Source organism: Drosophila busckii, chromosome 2R, assembly GCF_011750605.1.
Source record: "Drosophila busckii strain San Diego stock center, stock number 13000-0081.31 chromosome 2R, ASM1175060v1, whole genome shotgun sequence".
Classification (NCBI taxonomy): domain Eukaryota; kingdom Metazoa; phylum Arthropoda; class Insecta; order Diptera; family Drosophilidae; genus Drosophila; species Drosophila busckii.
Genome location: NC_046605.1, coordinates 10,588,162 through 10,612,663, shown reverse-complemented (window position 1 = coordinate 10,612,663; position 24,502 = coordinate 10,588,162). Strand labels below are relative to the sequence as shown.

Below are 24,502 nucleotides of genomic sequence, written 5' to 3'. Positions count from 1 at the left end.
TCATCAGCTCAGATTTAAGCCACACAGCCCAGAGAGCTATTGTTGCTCAGAATATTTATTTGCAGATAAAATGAGTTGCTAGCTTTTAATAATAAATTAACTAGCCTTTAAACTTGAAGCTAAAGGTTGTTTGGCTGTTGATTTTAAATTATGTGGCAAGCTAAATTGTTTGTTTTTAACTCAGAAATCCTTTTTAATATAAAACATTTTTTCCAACATTTGTTTGCTTATAGCTTGGCTCAAAAATATGCTTTTGGTTTTCTTATAAGTTATAAAAAATAAACTATAGTAGCTTTTAAGCTTAAGTTGCAACTTTATACGCAACTTAAGTTTGAAGCTGACACCTCTCAACTATATAAACTGTAAAAAGTTTTTACTTTTTTATATCTTTACTTTCTTTTTTGTAACTGCAATAAATAATGAACGCACAAAGTTGTCTGCTTGTTAAAATGAAAGTACTGCGTAAACTAATGCATTAAGTGCAAATGTGTGTGTGTGTGTGTGTAGTTTGAAGTTCTTATAAGCCAAGTTAAGCATATTTAATAGCTCGCACTCATTCTTTGTAATTCATTAGTTATTCAAAAAGGCAACGTTATCATAATTTACGTCAACAGCAGCCAAAGCGCTGCGCTTTTAATCTCTTTTTATTAAGATTATACCTTGAGTAGCAGCAAATAAAATGGAATTTGCTTTATTGCCGCCACGGACTTTTATGCGAGTTTAAATTTTTTATAGAATTTAAGTTAATAATTATTGCAGTGTTGTTGTTATTTTTTAATGATTAAATTGCCTGCAGCGCGTTCTCAGCTTGTGCCTGCATCAAATTAAGCTTCAAGGTGTCTAATGGGCCACTAAATCTTCAATCTTTGTGCGCCGCAGAGCAACAAATACAAAAGAAAACTTGGTAAATAACAGTGGAGACTACGGTGGGGGGCAGGGGCAGGAGCCAGGCAACGAAGCAGCACTAAAAGCGCAAATAAATTACATAAAAGGTGCCAAGTGGCTTAGCGGGCAAAGTCGCTGGCATTGCCACAGACTCCCCATAGTCGAATTTCCTGCTGTCCGTTTCAGTTACAGGCCAGACCGAGCGTTAGAGCCAAGTTGTGGTCACACTTAGACTGCGCGTTTGTTTGCTCACCTCCTCGTCGGCATCCAGACAATAATAGAATTGCTGATTGGGACTGTGGTACTTCTGGAGCAGCTCCTTGGCCAGACGCATTGACATTTCGCATTGCACAAACGGATGCTGCAGCAGGCGCTCGGCCGTGGGTCGCTTCTTTGGATTCTTGGTCAGTGCCGTTTTGATAAAGTTGTGAAACGTTGGGCTCCACTTGTCTTTGTTGCTCAATGTGGGTGGCTTGAAGCCGCTCTTGGACATCAGGAACAGGGCGCGCATTGGATGCAGATCGAACATGGGCGGCTGCAGTTCAGCGAGTTCTACATAAAACACAATAAATATATAAATTGTTATTTACCATTGTTACAATTTACTTACCAATTGCGGTTATGCCGCAGGCCCAAATATCACAAAGTTGATTGTAGCCGCCCTTGCGCTCCACTGCGGCCACCTCGGGCGCCATCCAATAGGGCGTGCCTGCAATAAATAAATAAATGCGATATCAATATGAGTGTAGCCCTCAAATGTATGCTACGCTAATTTATATATCTAGGCAATTGTTCGCGGCTCTAAATTGCGCTGTGTCATTTATTCATTTAATTAGCTGCGCAACTTTAATTTAATTTAATTTCAGCAGCTGTGTGCGTGCGCTGAATTTCCACACCCCCCTCCAAACAAACAAAATACTAAATTATGCAAACGCTTCAAAACAAACTGCGCGGCATTACTCATACGCACAGTAAGCATAACAAATAATACGCGGGGCATAAATTAAAGCCATGTTAAAGTTGCCAGCACTAAATCAAATTAAATGCTGCTAATTTCGATTTTTGATCATAAAGTGTGCGCGAAGGGGGGAGGAGGGCGTGCGCCTTGTGTTGTCACAGTTGGCATACATTTTAATTAAAAACTGAGACACACACACACGCACACACACAAAAGCCAAGCTCAAGTATCATTTGGGTAATTACGTTGACATTTGAACAACAAAAGTGCACAACGTTCAGTTGCGCTGTAATAAAATTAAAATTTCAGCACTTAAAATAAGTGACAACAATTTTTACGCTATTTTAATTATATTTAAATCATAACTGTACTTTAAGAATGATGCAGCGCGTAATTTTAATTTAGATTGGTGAAAAATGAATGCATTCAAAAATATTTTAATTCAAAAAGGATTTGTTACTTTTACATCTCTGCTAGTCATAAGTTTTATTTTTCAAAGCTGCGCCCTTGATTAAATCACATTTATATTGGGAATTGCTTAAATACCAATTAGATAGCGATTGTCAAAAAATAATTCGCCCATATAATTTAATTTTTACGCTTAACAATTGTCAAAAAATAATTTGCCATTATTTGAGATTCAAAATTATTTAATTTTTACGCTTAACAATTGTTGACGTTTAGTCAAAAAATAATGCGGCATTATTTGAGCTTATTGAAAACAATTTAAAATAATTCAATGGCATTTTTTTAGATTATTTTTAATTATTGTTGATAAAAGTTTGTTTAAATAATATAAACTATAAACTTCAAGCGCTTTGCACTATGCGAGATTTGCAAGTTTAAGTTTCTTATTATTTATTTATTTAATGTCAACTATGAACAGTCGACGGAAATATAAAAAATGATTACAAAAAAATATTTAAAATTAAGTTTAAAAGTATTTAAAAATGAAGTATGCATATTCGTTTTCATATTCATATTAAGTATTCATTTTCGCATTATTATTATTCATATTAAGTATTTGTTTGGACCGATAAATAATCAAAGTTAGTTAAATTAGCTACAAATTAAAAAACAATTATAAAGAACAAAAATGTTAAAATAATTTAGCTGCTTTAAATCTTGTAGAATAAGCTTAATTAATTAGTATGTTAGTTTATTACTCAAGCTATTTATTGATATATTCAAGTTTGTTGCTCAACTACAAAATTAATTGATTGATTGCAACTTCAAAGCAATGACAGCTGCACTGCTGCTGTTTTTACAGGGTATACAACACATATGAGCAGTCAAATGGCTGCTGTGGCTCAACTTGGTGGCTGCAGGTGGCTTTAAGAGCCTTTGCAGTCGCTGTTATGTGGCTTAAAGTTTTGACGTCTTTGGGGCAATAACGTGCGTCAGTTTTATGGCATCTAATTGAGTGGGCATGCATGTGTGTGTGTGTGAGTATCAAAGCCAACAGCGTGGAAGGCGCTTGTAAGCAGACGATGCTGCCTGATGACGCTGCCTGACTTGTTAATGACACTAAACACAAACGTAAGCACCTTTGCATTTTTTTCTTCTTCTTTTGCAGCTTGTGTGTTATTCAATAATAAAGCTGCGCGCTATACACAGCGTGTGTGTGTGTGTGTGTCTGTGTTTGTGTCTTGTTTGCGGTTTCATACAGACACAACATGATATTGACAGACAGGGACAGCAAGACAGAAAACATTTGTGTGCTTATCACCGCATTTGTCACAGCACTGACAGCAGCAGTGGCAACAACAATGTCCTCATATTGAAGCAGCAGCAGCAGCAGCACTCGAGATGATAACATTCAGCGACGTCACATTGTTTGACAACTGCACACACACACATATGGAAAAGATGGCTCGCTCTCTAGACAATTGTGTGGCACACACACACCTCTGTGTGGTGGCAAAGGTCGTCGCCAGGCGCAGTCTGTTGCACTCGCTGGGGGCATTAACGTTGCCACAATTGACATGTGAGCTGAGCAAAAAACTTGCGCGCTAAATCTAAATAAAAAAAAGAGACTACAAAAGTGGCAAAGCCAAGCGCAATGAACTTTACTGCACTACAATTTAAGCTCAAAAAGTAAACGTAGCCAACAAATTGAATTGCCTAAGCATTAAATTCGCTTGCCGCACCCTTTTGGCTGCGTCAATCACAGCGTCGAGTTTATTGACTGACTTAATAAGCAGCCAAAGATCCGGGGGTGGGCGCAACTGTCATAACTTAATTAGTTGCGCAGCTGCTGCTGCGTTCAAAGGTCAAAAGTTTTCATTAAGTGCACTTGCCAGACAGTTCTAAATTATATATGAAAAAAAATGTATAAGCAAGAAAATGCGAATCTAATTAATTGTGAGCTGCTGCTGCTGTGGGCTGATTTATGTGCAAGATTTGCGAGCCAACAAAGCTCAACACCAACACCAACAACAACAACAAATATAATGTGGCTTTGTTTGCTCTCAAGTTGGGGGCGTGGGTGGCAATGTAATACAAAAGTGTGGCATACTTACAGGCGCAGCGCACATTGTGGCATGTGAAGTACTTTGGAGCAAAAAAGCGACTGAGTGGCAGCTCAACAAGCAGATACCACACACACACATACACATAAGCCAAGTTAAACTACAAAACAATTAACAAACTCAGCTGCTAACAGCGCTGCTCATATTTATTTCAACTTAATTGCTGTCGCCTTTAAATATTTATAAGCAACAGTAATCAATGCGCTGCGCTTTATTTTTAGTTAAAGCGCAGCTTATTAAATGAACATTAGTAATTGTTTGCGCTTATGAGCATGAGAAATTGTTTAAAAATAAATAAGATTTTTTTATTTAAAAATAGCTAAACTAAAGTGACTATTTATTTTTAATGTTATAAAAATAATGCGACTACTTAAGTTTAATTTTTAAGGCTATACAAATTACTATACCTAACTTTAATTTGCTTTTTAAATATTTTGCCCTTTTTTTGTCGTCTCAATAATTTGGCATTAGCTTTAAATTATTTTTAAGCTTTATTAATTAGTAATTACAACTTGTTGTCCAAAGGATTTTGTATGCAAGTTTTTATATTTAATAATAATGCGACTACTTTAAGTTTAATTCTTATTTTTAAAGCTATAAATAACTGTTCAACACTGCCAAACTATAAGCTTAACAAATTTAAAAACAAAAACAAATTTGTGCATACTTTTAAATTGAATTTTAAATATTTTTTGTTATCATTTTTTTTTTTAACGTCGACTGTTCATAGTTGACTTTAAATAAATAAAAAATGACTCTGCCTAACTTTAACAAGTTGCTTTTTAAATATTTAGCATTATATTTTTGTCGTCTCAATAATTTGGCATTAACTTTTAATTATATTTAAGCTTTATTCAGCGCATTTTGTATTCAAGTTTTTATATTTAACAATAGCTGCTTAGTAAAATAAACTAAAACGACTAATTTAAGTTAAATTTTTATATAAAAATTACTATCTGAATTTAATAGTTGCTTTAGTTTTGTAGTCTCAATAATTTGGCATTAACTTTTTAATTATATTTAAGCTTTATTAATTAGTAATTACAACTTGTTGTTCAGCGGATTTTATAAACAGCATTTAATTGATTGATTAATCGCAAACTGACAGCAAAGCTTTGCATAATTTTTAAAGTTTTTATAGCTGTCTCGCTTACACTATTATTAGTGTAGCCCTATAGCTTAGCAGCTGCTAGGGTATATTTAAATCATGCAAATCATTCACACACACACACACGCATCAAGCGCAGCCCACACATGCTCATTTATTTGCTCGTCAGTTGTTGGCTGCGCGTTTGGAGATTGCAAGTTGTCATGAAAATTGCAAATGTCAGACGTAAGAAAGAGCGAGAGAGCGCGATAGCGAGTGAGTGAAAGAGAGCGTGCTGATCTGCAGGCACTACTTGGTTGGTTGGTTGCTTGGCTGGTTAGCGTTGCACGTGGCAGTTGCCTGATAAGTAGCTGGGTTTGAGTATTTACATATAAATTGCGTATACGACACGTTGGCGCAGCAAAAGTTGCAGATTTTAAAGCGCAACAGCAGCTTAACAATTTATTAGTTTAAGTGAGTAGTTTGTAGGCAGCAGCAATGGCAATGACCACAGCCAAGAGATAACAAAAGCAATTGCACAAAAAGGAAATTTTTTCAGTCAGCAAAGCAACTCTAACAATTGTAATAAGGATAACGCTGCGCGCACAGCAGACTTCACACAAGTCTAAGCGACATTCAGCTTGAGCTACCTGAAGCTGGACTGGACTACGCTGCTATGTCCTGTCTGCAGCACAGCGTGCAATATCCCAGCTCATCCTGACTGGTTGTTGTTGTTGTTGGTCTAATGTCTGCATTTGATAGTTGCTTTTAAATTAAATTGTTTAAGTATGTTGTGGTACTTATTGATTAAATAAATAAATTATAAACTATAATAAGCGTTAAAGCTTAACAATTTTTTTTTTGCGAATTTTTGTTGCTTTTATTTTCTACTCGCTGCTTTATTTTGGCATTTGATATTTGACATTAAATTAAATTGTTTAAGTATTTTGTTACGCAGCTGCGCGTACTTATTGATTAAATAAATAAATTATTTAACTATAATAAGCGTTAAAGCTTAACAATATTTTGCGAATTTCTTTGCTGCTATTTTCTACTTTATTTTGGCATTTGATAGTTGCTTTTAAATTAAATTGTTTAAGAATTTGGTGGTACTTATTGATTAAATAATTATAAACTATAATAAGCGTTAAAGCTTAACAATTTTTTTTTGCGAATTTTTGTTGCTTTTATTTTCTACTCGCTGCTATATTTTGGCATTTGATATTTTTAAATTAAATTGTTGATTAATAAATAAATTATTTACCTATAATAATCATTAAAGGTTCACATTTTTTAGCGAATTTCTTTGCTGCTATTTTCTACTTCATTTTGGCATTTGATAGTTGCTTTTAAATTAAATTGTTTAAGTATTTTGTTAAGCAGCTGCGCGTACTTATTGATTAAAGAAATAATTTATATAGTTTATAATTTATACATTGGCATTATTAAACTATAATAAGCGTTAAAGCTTCACATTTTTTAGCGAATTTCTTTGCTGTTATTCGCATTTTGTTTTGTTTGCTTTGTCGAGCATATTTTAATGTCATTTTATTTTATGTTATGTTATGCAATGCACAGTTATTATTATTATTATATTTTCTTTCTTTGCTGGTTTTGTGTGCTTTGTGTTCTTATTATTTCAATTTGGGATTTTCCTGTGCTGTTCACAGTTATTTAATTTGCTTTGCTTGTTTTCTGCTTTCTTTCTTTTTTTTTTGCTGACTGTCTGTCCACTTTAGGTGTGTGCATGTTTCGTTATTTTTTGACAGCTGCTGTTGTGTGTGTGAGTTTAAAAGCGTGAAAAGCAATTGCGGCTACTGTCAGAGTCCTGTCAATGCAAAGACATTCCTTGCACTGCTGTCCTCGCCGCCGCTCGTCGCTCTGTGTGGCAATAGCAAAGCACACACAACAATAAACACTTAATACGAGCTCTCAATGCAGGACCGCGTCCGTCTGTGCGACTCACTGACCCGCCCATTGAGTCCTTGGACTTTCTTTGCTCTCTGTCTGTTCTGCTGCCAAATAAATAAAAAACTTGCGCTTGTATTGCAAGCAAATATATTTTTGTGCTTTCGCCTCGTCATAAAAATCGCTCTATTAAATTTGCATAAATCGAGTGGCAAATGCCGCAGCAACGAGCGCATCTGTTGCAGCCATAGGGACAAACTGTTTGCGCATTTGTTACAAGCAAATATGTGCAAATTTGTTGGGGACAGACAGACAGACAGTCGACAGACTTAACAAGACATAACAGACACAGCATAAGCCGAACTAACATAGACTAATGTCCTGGGAGCGAGAGCAACAAAATGAAAGAAACTGTGAATTCAATGCATGCATAAATAAATAAACTGAGCTACAGCTAATTGCCAGCAGAGTTGAGTTACATGCATCACGCATACGCAGCGTAGGCAAACTCAAAACTCAATTGTTGACTTTGGCTGCAAGTGCATAAAACTCAGTCAACTATAAGTGAATTAGGCGTGCAAGTCAAGCAAAGACAAAGTCGAGGTCATTAATCTAAACTACAGCAGACGCGCGTTGGCATTAAAAGTTTTGCTTGAGAATTTTCTTTTGAGCTAAAGCGCTTTACTTTAGTTTGTGTTTAAAGCAATGAATGAGCCGCATATAAATTTCATTTTAAATAATTAAAATTGTGCAAACTAAACGTGCTAGTTACTATACAAAACGGTAACTTTATGTTTGAAATGTCTATTTGCTATGCTTGCTATGCTGTCAAAATCTTTAGCTACAAACTTCAATTTTACATTTGTGCAGCGCTAAACAAATAAATATTTTATTCAATTCACAAGCTTCAATTGCAGAACTAACTGAAGAGCAACTTTCTATGCTCAAATTGTCTTTATAAGTTTCCATTTGTTATAAGACTTAGTTCTAATTTAATGCATTGCAACTTTCAGTGCTCAAATTGCCTTAAGCAGTTTCCATTTGTTATAAGATTTAAATTTTATTTAATGATTTAATTTACTCGGATTATAATGAAATGTATATATTGCTATTCTTTTTACGCTGTCAAACCTTTAAAGCAACAAAAAGATAAAGTTGATTAGCTTCAATTTTACATTTGTGAAGAGTTAAGCAAATGAATATTTCGAACTGCAAAACTTTAAATTCGATCAATAACTAATGAGCAACTTTCTATGCCTAAATTGTCTGGATCAATTTCTATTTGTTATAAGACTTAGTTCTAATAATAATCAATGGATCGCAGCTTTTTATGCTCAAATTGTCTTCATCAATTTATATTTAGTATAAGATTTAATATAAATTTAATGTATATAAAAAAATTATGCAGTTTCCATTTGTTATAAGACTTAGTTCGAATTTAATGCATTGCAACTTTCAATGCTCAAATTGTCTTCATCAGTTTCTTTTTATTACAAAATGTAATTTTTATTTAATGATTGAATTTAATGGTCGCCTTTATTTACGCCGATTACTATATAAAAAGGCCAGCTTATTTATTTATTTATGGCAACAAAAAGATAAAGTTGATTAGCTTCAATTTTACATTTGTGAAGAGTTAAGCAACTAAATATTTTATTGAATTCTGAATGTTTCGATTGCAGTTCGAACTTTAAAAACGATGAATAACTAAAGAGCAACTTTCAATGCCCAAATTGTCTTAATCAAATTTCTATTTGTTATAAAATTTAATTCCAATTGAAATTGAATTCTCTTGTTCAGTTTCTATTTGTTAGAAGATTTAATTCTAATTTAATGTATCGCAACTTTCAATGCTCAAATTGTCTTCAACAATTTCTATTTGTTATAAGACCTAATACTAATTTAATGTATATAAAAAAAGTGAATTGTCTTGTTCAGTTTCTATTTGTTATAAGACTTAATTCTAAATTATTGGATATATAGTTATTTATTTTTCATTGCATTCATCAATAAAACTCTTATTGATGGAAACTAAAAGTGCTAGTTACTAATTAAAAAGGATAACTTATCGCAATATTCGGATTAGAAATGAAATGTCCACTGTCAAAACCTTCAGCTCCAAAGCTCCAATTTTACATTTGTAAAGAGTTAAACAAATTTATATTTTATTGAATTCTGAATGTTTCGAACTGCAAAACTTTAAATTCAATCAATAGCTAAAGAGCAACTTTCAATGCCCAAATTGTCTTTATCAATTTCTATTTGTTATAAGACTTAAATACTAATTTAATGTATATAAAAAAATTGAATTGTCTTATGCTTAATTTCAATTAATGGATTCGCACTCACCTATAAAACTCTTTCGCTTATTGATGGTCGCCGTTATCTGCGCGGAGACTCCAAAGTCCGCCAGCTTGACATCTCCGTATTCGGTTAGCAATATATTCGCACCTTTGATATCGCGATGCATTTTACCCATGGAGTGCAAATACTCGAGTCCCTTGAGCGTCTCGCGGCACATGTAGGCAATCTGCACCTCGGTGAGTGGCCCCGTTACCTGGTAGATGTCCTGCAGGCTGCCGCCGCCGCAGAACTCCATGCAGATCCAGAGCTTGTCGCGCCGCAAATAGGAGCCATAGTAGGCAATGATGTTGGGATGCCTGCAGTCGCGCATCATAAATATCTCTTGCTGTATGATCTGTATATCATCGGAGGGCTCCAGCTTGATGACTTTGATGGCGGCCAGCTCGTTGCTCTGTATGCGTTTCGCCTGCAAAATCAAACACAACGGAAAACGGGGAAACGTAACATTAATCGAAATGTGCATTTGGATAAAAGGGCTGCCAACATTCGCTCAAGCAATTGCAGTGCAGCGTAGCGTTAACACACACACACACACACACACACACACTATAGCATCACCTGCTATTGGTAGTTGCTGCTGCTGCAGCTCTGAGGCATTTGCCATTGTTCAACTGCATTCATGCAAATATTTTTCGTTTTCAATAAATTTTTTTCGTAGCGCATATAAAAATTCGAACCCCCTCCCCCCAGCCCCACAGCCTAAGTTGAGTCTTGCTATTAAATGCAGAACAATACGCATATATAAAAGTCAATAGTTGCAGCATCGCGAGCGTTAATTAAAAATTCGCTTCGAAATTGGCGCGCTGCGCTATTTAGCTGCCGTTTAAATTGAAACTGAGCAAACTTTGCATATCATTTACATTCTATTGTATTTTTGAATGCCGATGCGCCACTTATAGCGCACTGCATTGAATTATAGTTAAGTGTTGGCGCAAATCTTTGCATTATCATTAATTTATTGGCTCAAGCCAATGCATAATGAAAGCCGACGCCTCAGTAGCTGCACTATATATTGAATCGATTGCATTACGCGTTAAGTAAATAATAAATTTAAGAAAAGCGCAGTAGTGCCAAAAATAAGTAAAAATCGAAAGCTTGTGGTACAATCTGCAATTTCAATTTGGCACGCAAATGCATTTTGAAAGTCTCGAATGCGCTTAGCCCCCCCAACACTTCGTCTTTAACTCAATACACTAGTCTGCATATTTATGTTGACAAAAGCGTTTTCCAGTCTTATACATCTAACAATTAATAGCAATAGGATAGAGAAAATAATTTGATATTAAGTAAAATTCTTTGCTTGGTGCTTATAACTGTATTGGGTGAATGTTATGATATATTTAAAAAATAAAGAGAAGGTGGAAAAGAATAATTTAATAATTTTCTTGAAAATATTTAGCAGACAAATTTAATTATATAAGAGAATTTAATAATATGTAGAAATTAATATTTATTTAAATAATTTGAAGGCAATTACCACACTCTGATGTTGAGCCTCCAAATAATTCAATTGAAATTAATTGAAATTACGAATTAATGTATTAATAAAATTTGCTATATTTCAAGCTATAAGCTATATGCAATTTTTATAAGCCATTAAATATGCTAGATCTATGCTGAAATAAGACAGTCTGGCAACACTGGCTACAATGGGCATTAAAGTTGAATTTCTAATGCTTTGCACAGCTTAACAATTTTGTTTCATGTGCAAGCAGTGCAAATTAACTGCAGGCAGTGCATATAGCTATCGATAGCTGTTATCGATGCATTAGAACATAGCAGCTGATCAAGAAAATTAACAGCAAGCGTGGCGAATTGAAATAAATGAACTATTTAACTGCTTACGGAAGGGCACTCACTAATACATAATAAACAAAAACACACACATACATACATTTTTTTTAAATTTAAATTGAATTATATATATTATATTATTAAGTGAACACATATATAAATGAGAAAAAATTTAGTTGTCAACTTTTGCACTGAAAAAAATTATTGGCAATTAAATTTCGAATAGTTGGGGATCTCTAATGCATAGACAAACAAAAAAATCCTAGCAAACCTTGCAAATCACACACACCATTAAAAATCTTATGCTTGTGTGTGTTTCATATGGAAGGCCACTGTATGTGTGAGCCTATGGCCACCCCATACACAAGTGTAAAACAAAAACAAATGGGCATGAAGTGTATGTGGGCGCCCAATAACAATTTTGTCTCAGAGCTTTTTATAATATTTTCTTATTTATTTAAATTAATAATCACACTAGCTTAAAGCAATATTTTTCCTCAGAACTTTTTATTATATTTTTAACAGAAAACACCAAAGAATGTGTTCTGATTAGTTTTCAAGCTAGAAACTTTTTTTTCTATGTTTTTTAAGGGTTGTTATGGCATAAATGTAATGAAAGTGAATAGAGTTAGAACTGCTTCTATACAAAGCAATAAAATTTGTTTGATCGTTTTGTTTATAAAAGTATAAAGCGCCATTGTTTAATAATAATATTAAATATATATAATATATATAAATAAATGATATGTTTGGCAGGAGTAAATTAAATTTAATTGTAAGATTCTTTTTCTTGCAATTAAATAAGCAAATGTACAAATAAAATAAATATTTTTATGCATCATAGTTTTATATAAAAAAAAATCATTTTCTAGCACTCGGCTAACACAATTAAATAACTAAATGAATAAATAATATAAATATTTTAGGCTTCGGCTATCACTTTATCACAATTAAATTAGTAAATGAATAAATAATATAAATATCTTATGCATCATAGTTTTATATAAAAAAATTATTTTCTTTATTACAATAAAATAAGTAAATGAATAAATAACATAAGTCTTGTTACGCTTTATTGTTTTATGCAAAAAATGGCTAAGAAATTTTGATTGAAACAAATATTTGCTACAAATATTAGACATGCTAATTGCAAATTATTACAGCTGTTCATAAGCATTTAGCACATACTGTATAAGTCATAGACGCAGCGTGTTTGGTTTGCTTTAATTACGCTCAATTGTCGCTATTAAATGGGTTTGACCTTTGCACTTGCGACAAATGAGCGACAGCGCTAAATATACGTAGAGCAAAGCAATTTGTGGCTCTAGGTAGCGCTACATCTTCGACTAGTATTTTCCACCTCATGGTCGTATTCATTCGCAGCTATGATGCGTTCTGTTGTGACAGCTGAGCAGGCAAGGCAGACTGACTGACCGAACCCCGTATGAGTGACTGACTGAGTGACTGACTGACGGACGTACAGACTGATTGACGTGCTGCTGCTGCTGCTGTTTTGTTTTCAGCATGAGTTAAGCGCTACGCTGTAGCGTATTTTTCGTTAGCCAAACAAGCGAAGCATGACGCTTGTATTATCTATAGCTGTCTCTCTCTGTCGCTCTCTCTCTGCTGCTGCTTGCTCGTCGTTCTGTTTATCCTTGAGGTGTATACATGATATGCCAGCAGTTATCCCTGCATGTTTGCCTTTGGCTACAGTTGGGCACTGCCTGCTTGGCTGACTGCCTGCCTGGCTGCTTTGCTTCAATTTTTAGCCTTAAAATGTTTTTATTTTCGTGGCATTTATTATTCAATGCGGTAGCCTCGACCGTTCGAATAGCTTCAGCCTCAGGGCCTGCTGCGCTTGTCTAGCTGCTTGCATGTGTGTGTGTGTGTTCGTGGGCGTGTGTGTGCAATGATATCTCTTGCTCGCCTTAATGAAGATAAAGCGATTTTTATTGCTCTGCCATGTTGGTTGCGCTTGAGTCGACTCGACTTGACTCGTTGTTGTTTCTGCTTTGTTTTTGTTTTTCAATTTTACACATCGCTTGCATTTTTTATGCTTTTATTGCAATCTACCAGATTGTGTTGCATACTTTTCAGCTGCTGCTGCTGCTGCTGCATCCATAAATTTCGACAACAATCCCGTAAGCAATGCACACACAATCGCTGCGTATACGTAATATGTGCAAACTCTAACGATGACAGGCAGTTGCTATCAAGTTGCTATGCAGGGGGGGGCAAGTGCGTGCAGCACATTCAAGGACATTCAAGCTTTAGCCGCCTGTCATGTGGCCTGGCTGGCTGGCTGCCCGCCCTCGGCTCGTCGACATGGCGGCTTTGCTTGTTCCTCATCTTGTTTATGGTAAATAAATTATGCGTGATTTTTAGACAAGTTCGCTCTGGCTCAGCACAGCACAGCAGCTCAAAAGATGAAAATGAAATGCCAAAGAAGCTGCTGTAAGCATAAAATGCTGCCTGCAACAGCAACAGAGCAGCCCAAGAGTCAGCAGCAGCTGCTGGCAGGATGCGTGGCACACAGGCATATCCTGCCACAGCAGCAGCGGCATCAGTCCAAAGCCCAAGATATGCAGCATCAACAAATTTATAATGAGCTGCGCCAAGCTCGACGGCTTCCTCAATTCCTCAGACATACAAATGCAAATAAGTGCAATGCCACAACCCAAACCCACCCACCCACTCACTCAGTCACTTTTGATGGGTTTTCTAGTTGATGTAGAAGTTTTCTCTATGCGAAAAAGTCGGTGCGCAAAACTTTTAATGACTTCTCCTTTTTTTTTTTTGGGAGTGGGTGGGCACAAATTTTGGGATTTTTTGTCTGTCAGCGGCACTCGTCATATTTGTTTTAATTAAAAATGTATTGCAGCCAATTTGTGCGCACATTATCATTAATAACAATAAATTAAACTGACGTTGTTATGAGTGGCGCACTTGCTTTCAATGCATAACATGCTTATTATTAATTGTACAGGATCTCATTAAAAGCCAAAAGGACAATCGAGAGCAGGACGTCTCATGCAATGTTGATGATGAGCGCTCGTGATGCTGACGCTGACCAATCAATGCCTGCTGTTGTTAATAAGCTCAAAGAGCCAAGCAGCAGCAGCAGCAGTCTTTAGGGGGCGTGGCTTTGTATGTGTGTGTGTGTGTGGCGTTTCCTGTGTGTGTCCGGCGTATAATCGTTACAATTTCCGACATATATATGTAGCCATATGCATGAATAACCACAACAACAATAATACGTGGCGTATACGCAACCCTTAAATTTATAAAATACACTGCGCAACTAAACTAAAGCATTTTTAAAAGTAGTAAGATATAAAATAAATTATTTAAAAGCTTCAACTTGAATTGATAAGCTTGAATTTATAATAATGTAAACTAAAATACACATAAATTATTAAAAAAATTATAGCAACATATTAAGACTTTAAATAAATAATGTTAATGCGCTTAAAATAATTTTCGCTTGAATTATTAAATTCAAATTACTTTGCTATGAAATTCACTACTTAGCCTCAGCCTCACATTTTATTTTCCCTTTGCTTTCAGTGTATTTATGCGCGTCTGTGTGTGTGTGTGTGTAACATGCATTGTGGTTTGACCCCAAAAGCAGCAAAGCCCGTCAGCTCACATGCCATGCCACACATACTCATGTTGCAAGCAGCTTTCAACATTTACCGTAATGCATTTTGCGCGTTAAACACCATTTTTAATTCTCTCTCTCGCTCACTCTTTGTTGCTGTTGCTGTCTGCCCCTTTTTGGCTGCCATTGTTTGCTAATTGCTCGAAAAAATTGTATTAAGCTCCACAGACATTTAGGCGCACAGGCAATATGCAACACATGCCCCAAGTTAATTACGTTATGCAACAACTAACATTTGCCATAAATCCATTTCGCTTTTAGAAGTTTGGAATTGTTATGCGTGCATTTCAAATGTTATTGCATTTCAAAACGAAATCAAATGAAAATTGAATTTTCTTTAGAATTTGAGGCAGTTTAACAAGCTTTGAATTAAATTTAAGCCAACAAGTAGCTACATAAATAAATGAATTTAATACGAAATAACAATAAAATGCAAATATTTATACAAATATTTATGCAAATATTTAAAATAAAAGCAGCAAGTAGCTACATAAAGCATTGAAACTATTACATAAATAAATAAATTGAATATTAAATAATAATAAAATGCAAATATTTAACATTAAAGCAGCAAGTAGCTACATAAAGCATTGATGTAATTACATAAATAAATAAATTTAATATTAAATAACAACAAAGTTTTATAAGACAAATTTTCAAGTAACTTTAAGAATAAAAATTTAAAATAAGAAATGCTTCATTGTCTTTAAAAACTATAAGATAAATTTTAAAGCAATTTTTAGCATAAACATTTCATATAACAAATACGCCAGTCTTAAATTTAATAGTAAGCGTTATGTGTATATATTTTATATAAAAATTAAAAGCATATTAAGTTTATCAATAAATTGTGTTGATAAGCTTGAAGTAATGCACACATTCTGAATTATTAAATTCAAATTACTTTTCTATGAAATTCTCTGCTTAAGCTCAGCCTCTGTTTTTAGCATAAACATTTGAAATAACAATATAATATTTTATATAAAAATTAAAAAGCATATTTAAGCCAGCAATAAATTATGTTGATGAGCTTAAAATAATTCACACATATTGCATAATTAAATTCAAATTACTTTGCAATTCTCTGCTCTGTTTTTAGCATAAACATTTGAAATAACAAATATGCAATTGTCTTAATAAATTTAATAGCAAGAAATATATATTTTTATACTTTATATAAAAAATGAGTTTGAATATTATTAGCACTAGCTGTAAGTTTAATTTAAAATAAAATAGTGAACTGCAGATTGCAATTTGTGTAAGCAGAAAGTTTTTTAAGTCGCGCTCTGCTCATTAATTTGTGCATTAAATTAAAATTAAAATTAAATCAAATTTTTATGCTGTTTAGAATTCAAAAATAAGAAACTAAGCGCTATGTGCGGCTCTAGGGGCTATACGCATATTTATGTATTTTAATTGAAATGCATTTGGCATGGCTGGGCAACGCACAGAATCAGACGGCACCGGCACTTAATTCAATTTGCATTGACATTTATATGCAATTTCGTGTTGAAATTGAGTTATGACACGCGCGAGCGCGAAACTCTCAACAAAAAGCGACGCAGGAAAATGGAGGCGGGCGGGCGGCGTTTCCGGCGAAGGATAAAATCAAAGGTCAGGTGTGATGAGTGCGAGTGCTAGTGACACCTGACACACACACACACACACACACACACACACACACACGAACACACGAACAAGCGAACTAAGCTTATTACACACTTCAGGAACTTTTCAATCTATAAAAATAAAAGTAAATGAAAAATTAAAGCTGCTGTGGCATTTTTTTATTTTTATTAGTTTGATTGAAGTGGCAGCCAGTCGCTGCTCAAGTGCTGAGCAAGCAATATGAGCGAGACAAGTCGAGTCAAAGTTTGATGAGCATATCAACATCGACTGACTGCTAATCCAGCTCATATGGCCAAACTGTTAGTAGTGGTGAGGCATAAATTTATCAAATTTGTCAACACAACGAAAAAACAAAACGACAAACGACAAATGGGCAATCAATCAAAACGCACAGACAGACAGACAGACAGCAGCTTCAATATCGACGCAAAAAGTCGTTGCATTAAACATATGACCGAATCGTTTGGCTATAACATTATAACCTACCGCAACGAGAGAGACTGGCGCCAAAATTAATCTTTTAAGCCATTGACGAGCGAAATGAAAACGCGCCAGCAACTTTAACCTGTCGCACTTGTTTATACACTTTGACATATTTTGTAAAAATATTTGGAATATACGCTGTCGATTTTTTGTCGCATTATGTCAGCTTTTCAAATTGTTTGTGTGTGCATAAAAATGTGTGACAAGAGTTTTGGCAGCCACTGTGCACACCTAAGCAGCAAACTAAAGTTGTGTTTATAATTTAAGTTGTGTAATTTATTTTTTTATATATAAATTTGTGCATTAATTGGCGCTGATAAGGCAAAATGCCATAATTATGTCTATTTTACTGTTAATTGCACACACACACGTTGTGTGTATATGTGTGTGTGTGTGCATTCCACGCTGGCGGGCAATTAAAAAAGAATTTTTTATCGCCTGACACTCAATAAACAGACATTAACTGTAAGCAAGCATATATAATATAAAATATTGAAAGCAGCAGCAGCAAAAAGACAACAAAATAAACAAAGAGCTAAAGTCGCTGTCGCTCTACCTAGACACAAGTCCCAGCGTTAATCTACATAAGCGAGGAGAGGAGCGAGGAGAGAGCAAAGCGGCCAAGGCGTGAACGCGGCGCCAGAGATAAAAGCAGTTTAAATATGGCGCAGCGGAAGGAAGCGCACTAAAAGCTCTGCCTGCCACACACGCTGCCGCTGCTGCTGCTTGTGGCATGTTGCATGCATAAAGCGCTGCAAGTTTGACGAAACAAAGCGACGCTGTCCAGTCGCTAGTTGAGTGAACCCTTTATGCGCTCACTGGTCATTACCATTATCATTGCCTATATGTTAGCCATGTAGCGTGCTAAACAGTTAACGAGCTCAGGTGCCTGCTGCTCCAAGAGGTCGCCATGGCACTCATTATTGTTTATGATTTGCATGTGCAGCGGCATTTGCCAATTGAATGGCTCGCAGTCGAGTGTGGGGTTCATTGCTGTAGAGTTCAAAGGCCAGCCACGCGTTCATGGCAATTGCCGCATACAATTACAAAAGCTTGTCAATGGCTACACTTGATTAGGCAGTGTACAGAAGAGTCCTTAAGCAGTTTGAATGCGCTCGAACTTAGCATGTAAAACAATTTTTTAATTTTTGCTGCTTAGTTTATTATTTATTGTCCTAACTTTTATGGGCATTTTGTATTTACTCGTTTCGGTAGCTTTCATATGCTTAGCTAACACTTTAGCTTTCAATTTATGTATAACAAAACTTGTTTTAGTTACTGAACTAGAGCGTACCTTATTTGAACTGTCTGTCTGTCTGTCATTTGTCTAGCTTGCATAAAATTCCAATTGTGGAACTGTTGCTAAATCAAACTTAAATAAATAACTAGCAGCTTAAGAAATATTTAAATATTTAAATTAAATATTGTTGAGTTTAAGGCAAAATAAAAAAAAATTAAATTCTTGCATTACTTTTGATTTATATTTGTTTATTTGGTTATTTATTCTGCCTCTTAGAATTAATTCTACAATTTATGATTAATAAATAATTTAGTTGATTATTTGATTGAAAACTAGTACTGAATATTATTTAATATTATTTATAAGATCTCAAAAGATTCCAAATTGTGTTCCTACAAACTTCAGTTTACATAAATTATAAAAAAAAGTTTTTTAAAAAAATGTAACTAGAATTGAAAAATATTAAAATTAGCTGTCGTTTAGTATAAATCTAAATAAATAAAAATTAAAACTTTAAAAAGTATACGCAGACTTTTGATTTATATTTTTTTATTTTACATTTTTTTAATTTCCCTTTATAACAATTTATAAGAATTAATATTTGATTGAGTTTGCAACTTTGTTGTTAACTTGACAAATAACAATAAAAACTAGTACTTTATATTATTTAACTACTTTAGATTTTTAACTTGTCAAATAGCAATGAAAACTAGCACATTATATTATTTAACTAAGGCTATAAAAATTCCACTTTGATTTCCTACAATCTTCAGATTTTGATTATTTTTGAACACTTCAACTTAATGCTAACTAATGATTATGATTACTAATCACTATTTAAGAGCTTTAACTAAATACTTGATATATTTAACTGCTATATATAAGAGCGTAATTGTTTTCCTACAAACTTCAGCTTACTGTTGATTATTTTTGAGCTTTTCGTTCAATGATTATGATTACTAATCACTAACTAAATAGCTTGTATATTAAGCTTCTATATATATGAGCGTTTAATTTAAAGTTTATAATCTTTGATTAAGCAAACAGTTTGTGCAGCTTTAAACAATGTTCATTGGCTTAAGAGCAACAAGAACGCGCGTGGGATTATTTCGATTGCAGCACTCGGCAGATCATTATTTATTATTTTATTTTTTGCTTTAAATTAATTGGCGCTTAGGCCTGTGTTAATGTTCATTGTTTGACTGTGTGGGCGTGACCAAAGGTCAACAAATTTACAACATAGCAGGGCTTAACCTTATGTGCGTGTGTATATGCTAATTGAAAATACAAAATGATTTACATTTAAATTAGTTGGTAGACAAGGCACAAGGTCTCTTATCCATTGAGGCTCTCTATGCAAATGTTGCTGTCGTTTGTCGGTAGTAGCAAAAAAAAAAATATATTAAAAAAAACAAAGTTCTAAACAAGCTTGTTATGTGGACCAAGCGGGGGCATAAACCAGCAGCTGATGAGAGCACACTGTGCACTGTGAGAGATTTGAATGCTCCAATACTTAAGCTCCACATTTAAAAGGCAAAGGCAAAGGCAAGCGAATGAAAAGCAAAGCTTAAGGCAAGAATTATTTGAGCAGCTTAGTGCAGTTAAGCCTGTTGAGCATTATAATTCAGTTTTGAATAGCAACATTTAGCTTGTGTAAGTAAAACGGCAAAGTTATCGAAAGTATCGATAACAATATACTCAGCATATTTAAGTTAAAGCTGCATTTAGATAATTTTAATGAGCCATTAAAGGTTGCATAATTAAATATTACTGCATAATATGCAAAATTTTTTACTTTAACAATATGTTATTTATTTATTATTAGCATATAGAACATTTTGACCAAGCTAAAAATTTAGCTCAACTGTAAACTCGTACAGCATTTGTTATGCGTTTCAATAAATTTGTCGATATTTAGTACAAATAATATCGTTCATTATTTATAAAGTAATTTCTTTTTTTTTTTTATTTTAACTCTATTTGGCTGTTTGCTTTACTTTTACTTGATTGACTGTACTTTAAATTTGCTATTTATTTATTATGTATCTCAATTGAGCAACAAGCTTATCGATACAATCGATATAAAGTCTTTCTTTAAATTTCACTCTATGCTATTTGGCTAGTTCTATACTGTTTAATTTATTTATACTTTATTGACTGTACTTTCAATTTGTTATTTATTTATAGCAAATGTAACTCAATCAATTAACAGTTGAGCAACAAGCTTATCGTTATAATCGATAGTACTATTATTATTATTATTTTTAAAGTAATTTCTTTTTAAAATTTCACTCTATTCTATTTGGCCAGTATATTTTTTTTATTATTACTTTATTGACTGTACTTTCAATTTGCTATTTATTTATTATGTAACAAGCTTATCGATATAATCGTTAGATACTACTAATAATATCATTACTTCTTTCTAAGGTAATTTCTTTTTTACAAAATCACTCTATGCTATTTGGCTAGTTCTATGCTGTTTGATTTATTTTTACTTGGTTGACTGTACTTTCAATTTGCTATTTATTTATTATGTAGCTCAATTGAGCAACAAGCTTATCGATATAATCGTTAGTAAGTACATCGTTACTTATTTCTAAAGTAATTTCTTTTTTAAAAATGTTATTATAGTTTGTTTGACTTTTCTTGCAGTGCACTTGCTCTAAAACTGATGTAGCATCATTCAAATGTTTGGCAGGCAGGCGAGCGGAGACTCTGCTGAGCGCTCTACTTGGGTCATAACACACGCAAATCACGTACTACGCATATGGATATATGTGCCTGGATACAGGCCCGACAAACACAAACACAAACGCAAACGCACATAAGCTTTGTGGTTTTCATTATGGCTAAGGAAGAGTTTTGCCTTTTTACGCCCACTTGCACCTGCCGTTAGTTATCAGTGTAAAAGTTTATCATTCTACGTAGGACGACGACGACGACGACGAAGGCTCAGTGGCTTCAACTAGCTGTGGCGCTCACTGTGTATTGGGGGCGTGGGGCATGAAGCGCAGCTAAATTTTTAACGAACTGCTTTATGCATGAGCTACTTTACAACATTATGCATTGACAACGAGGCAGGCAGGCAGGCGGGCAGACGCTGCGGCTACGCAACCTTGAGCGATAGCTTTTATCTAAAGGGGTAAAAAACCTTTGCCGCAACCTTGAGCTGCCTTTGCGACGTGCAAATAGTTTTCACAGCGCAATTGTCTTACTAAAGTTGCCATTTTGGTCAATGCCCTAAAGAGAGAGAGAGAGCGAAACCCAATAAAATGTAAGATGTACACTTAATTTAGTAAAGGGTTTTGTCTGTCTGTCTCTCTAGCTGTCATGTTAACAAAGTGTGTCAAGCAACTCAAGTGTTGGGCACGTGTACAGTCAACTTTCAACTCGCTGCATAAATGCATGAGTTATGTTGAGAGCGAGAGAGCAGCTTGGGGTCACGCTCATTAAGGCAGTCGGCGCAACATAAAGTTGCTTGCAACATTTTGCTTGCTGCTAAACTAATTTGCTACGGTCGAGAGTGCGACAAAGTTGAGACAGAACGTTTAAGCACAACAACAACAACAGCAACAACAAGCGCCCCAAGCTGTCGCCTGAAACAAAAAAAGGATTTCAAGTAGCACAAGCGACACGGCAAATTAATGTGCATGAATTAAAGTTTGTCAACCTGCCACACCTGTCCAAAAGCCAAGCAGCAGCAGCAGCAGCTAGGGCGCTGCCTAGGCGTTGCTTTTAGGCTAAGCCTCTTGGACGACGTCAACATCCTTCCGGCGCAGCAGCAGCAGCAGCGTCAGTCTATGCGCAATGGCGATTTCGTGTCTCGCTTGCAAAATGAGCGTCGACTCAAATGCATAAAAGTGTCTTTTATTGTAGTTTTTAGTTCGCAGCCATTTTTACGAGCAGCTGTTTCAGCGTACGCGGCGTATGATTCATATTTGAATGTGTTTTGATTTAGCGTGCGCTTTTATATCTGCGCGCCCATAAACATAAAAAGCGTTAAGCATAATTTCTAATATGCCCACATATATAGACGCTTGATTAGAGATGCTTAGGGAATTCTCTTGAAATTCAAACAACGTTGAATAGCAAGAGAAAAAAAAACTAAGCAAAATCTATGATAAAGTAAACATTGCATTCGAATTGCTGCTGCGGGGAGGGACAAAGTAAATGATGTGCTGAGTGCTCTATGTGTGTGTGTGTGTGTGTGTGTGTTGTTTATTTTCCAAAATGCCAGAAAGCAATACCAGCAGCTACAGCTAAAGCACCAGAGCACACACATATGCATAAATGAATAAATAGCAGATTGCTGGCAGCTATAAAATTATATAGACTTATTAGTTATCCTATAATTTTTATATAGCTAACTGAACTACAACTAAATTTGCTATATAATTGCAGCAAATTTGCTGCATTAAGCAAACAAAACTTAAAAAAAGTAACAGAAACAGAAAAAAAATAAATTAAATAAAAAGAAAATACTAACTAACTTCTAAGTTACTAATAATATTTTTTTTAACTAAGAATTTTTATTTCAAATTATATTTAAATTGAATTGTATAAGAAAATAAATAAAATTAAATAAAAACAAAATACTAATTATTTTCTTATTAATCTATCTTTTAAATATCATAAGTAAGTTTAAAAAAAAATTACTAACATACAAAGAATTTTTATTTCAAATTATATTTAAATTGAATTGTATAAGACAATAAATGAATCTTAAGTTGTATATTTAAACACAATGCAATAATAACTCAAAATTTATTCATTTTAAAAAATAAACCTAAAAAATTTAATAAACTAAATGTTATAATAAATACTAACATGCACAGAATTTATATTGCAAATTGTCAAATAAAAATTATGAATGTTAGGCAGCAAATAAATTGTTTATTTCAAATAAACACAATGATATACATCAAATTTATTTTTTTTTTTTTTTTTAAATAAACAGAAATTTAAGAAACTAAATTTTATAATAAATACATGCAAAGAATTTTTATTGCAAATTATTTAATAAAAATTATGAATCTTATGAATCAGCAAATAAATTGTTTATTTAAAATAAACACAATGCTATACATCAAATTTTTTTCAAGATTTAAGCAACTAAATTTTACAACAAATACAGCTTAATTATTTTTAATGCATTTGCAGGGTAAATCAAATCTAATCCATTTATGCTTCATAGAATTCTGTTGCCTTTTGTGTGTGAACAGAGAATTTTAAGTAAAATTGTATTGATTACAGCAAAGAAAACAAACTCAAGGCATTAAAGTAATTTAAACGAGCAACTAACTAATGCTTGGCGTACTAAAAATACGCAAATTACGTAGAGCGACTTTATTACTTATAAAGTTATTACTATGCAGCTTTTTATTTATGTTTTAATTTGATAAAAATCGTGTGTGTGTCGTCGCTTGAATTCTGTCTCAATGGGCAATGTAAGCCGCTTGGGTTGGCCGCATAACTTCAATTAGATAACGGTTTAGGCTAAAAGGTAGACACAATAAAGTTGCCCACTTGAGCCGACTGACCAAATCCCACTAAAGCTGCAAAAGGTTGGGCCATGGCACATGATCTGGCAATTCCTGCAGGATAATCATGTAAATTAAATTATGCTCATTCCATGCATATGAAACTACAAATCGCAAGAGGATAAGACAAACAAGGCGAAGGTGAGAGCACAGCCAAGGTCGCGTTGAGAGGGCAAAGATGAGATGACAGTAATGAAAATAAGCAGCGCTTGCTACAGCGACAAGGCGCAAGCTTAATACAATTTTTTGTTGCTCTTTTGTTGCTGAAATTAAAATAATTTCTAAGGCAATTGCCGTTTATTTGCTGCTGCTGTTGTCTCTAATGTGCGCAACGCTGCTTTGACTTTAATTGTTTACGAGCCCAGCGGCTGCTGCTGTAAATAGCTTCAACAACAACTCGCTGCTGCTGCTGCTGGCTG

At 34.2% G+C, this 24,502-nt stretch overlaps 1 protein-coding gene across 8 annotated transcripts in view; it reads right to left on the bottom strand.

Annotated features, from left to right (window-relative positions):
- Positions 1-24,502, bottom strand: part of LOC108594656 (mitogen-activated protein kinase kinase kinase kinase 5) — a 61,465-nt gene that overhangs the window by 10,240 nt on the left and 26,723 nt on the right. For all 8 annotated transcript variants that reach the window (XM_033293238.1, XM_033293237.1, XM_033293241.1 and 5 more), the window contains exons 3-5: positions 9,719-10,139; positions 1,496-1,594; positions 1,139-1,437 (exon numbers count right to left, since the gene is read on the bottom strand). In XM_033293238.1, coding sequence (XP_033149129.1) covers positions 1,139-1,437; positions 1,496-1,594; positions 9,719-10,139 — 819 coding nt within the window. The remainder of the gene's footprint in view (positions 1-1,138; positions 1,438-1,495; positions 1,595-9,718; positions 10,140-24,502) is intronic.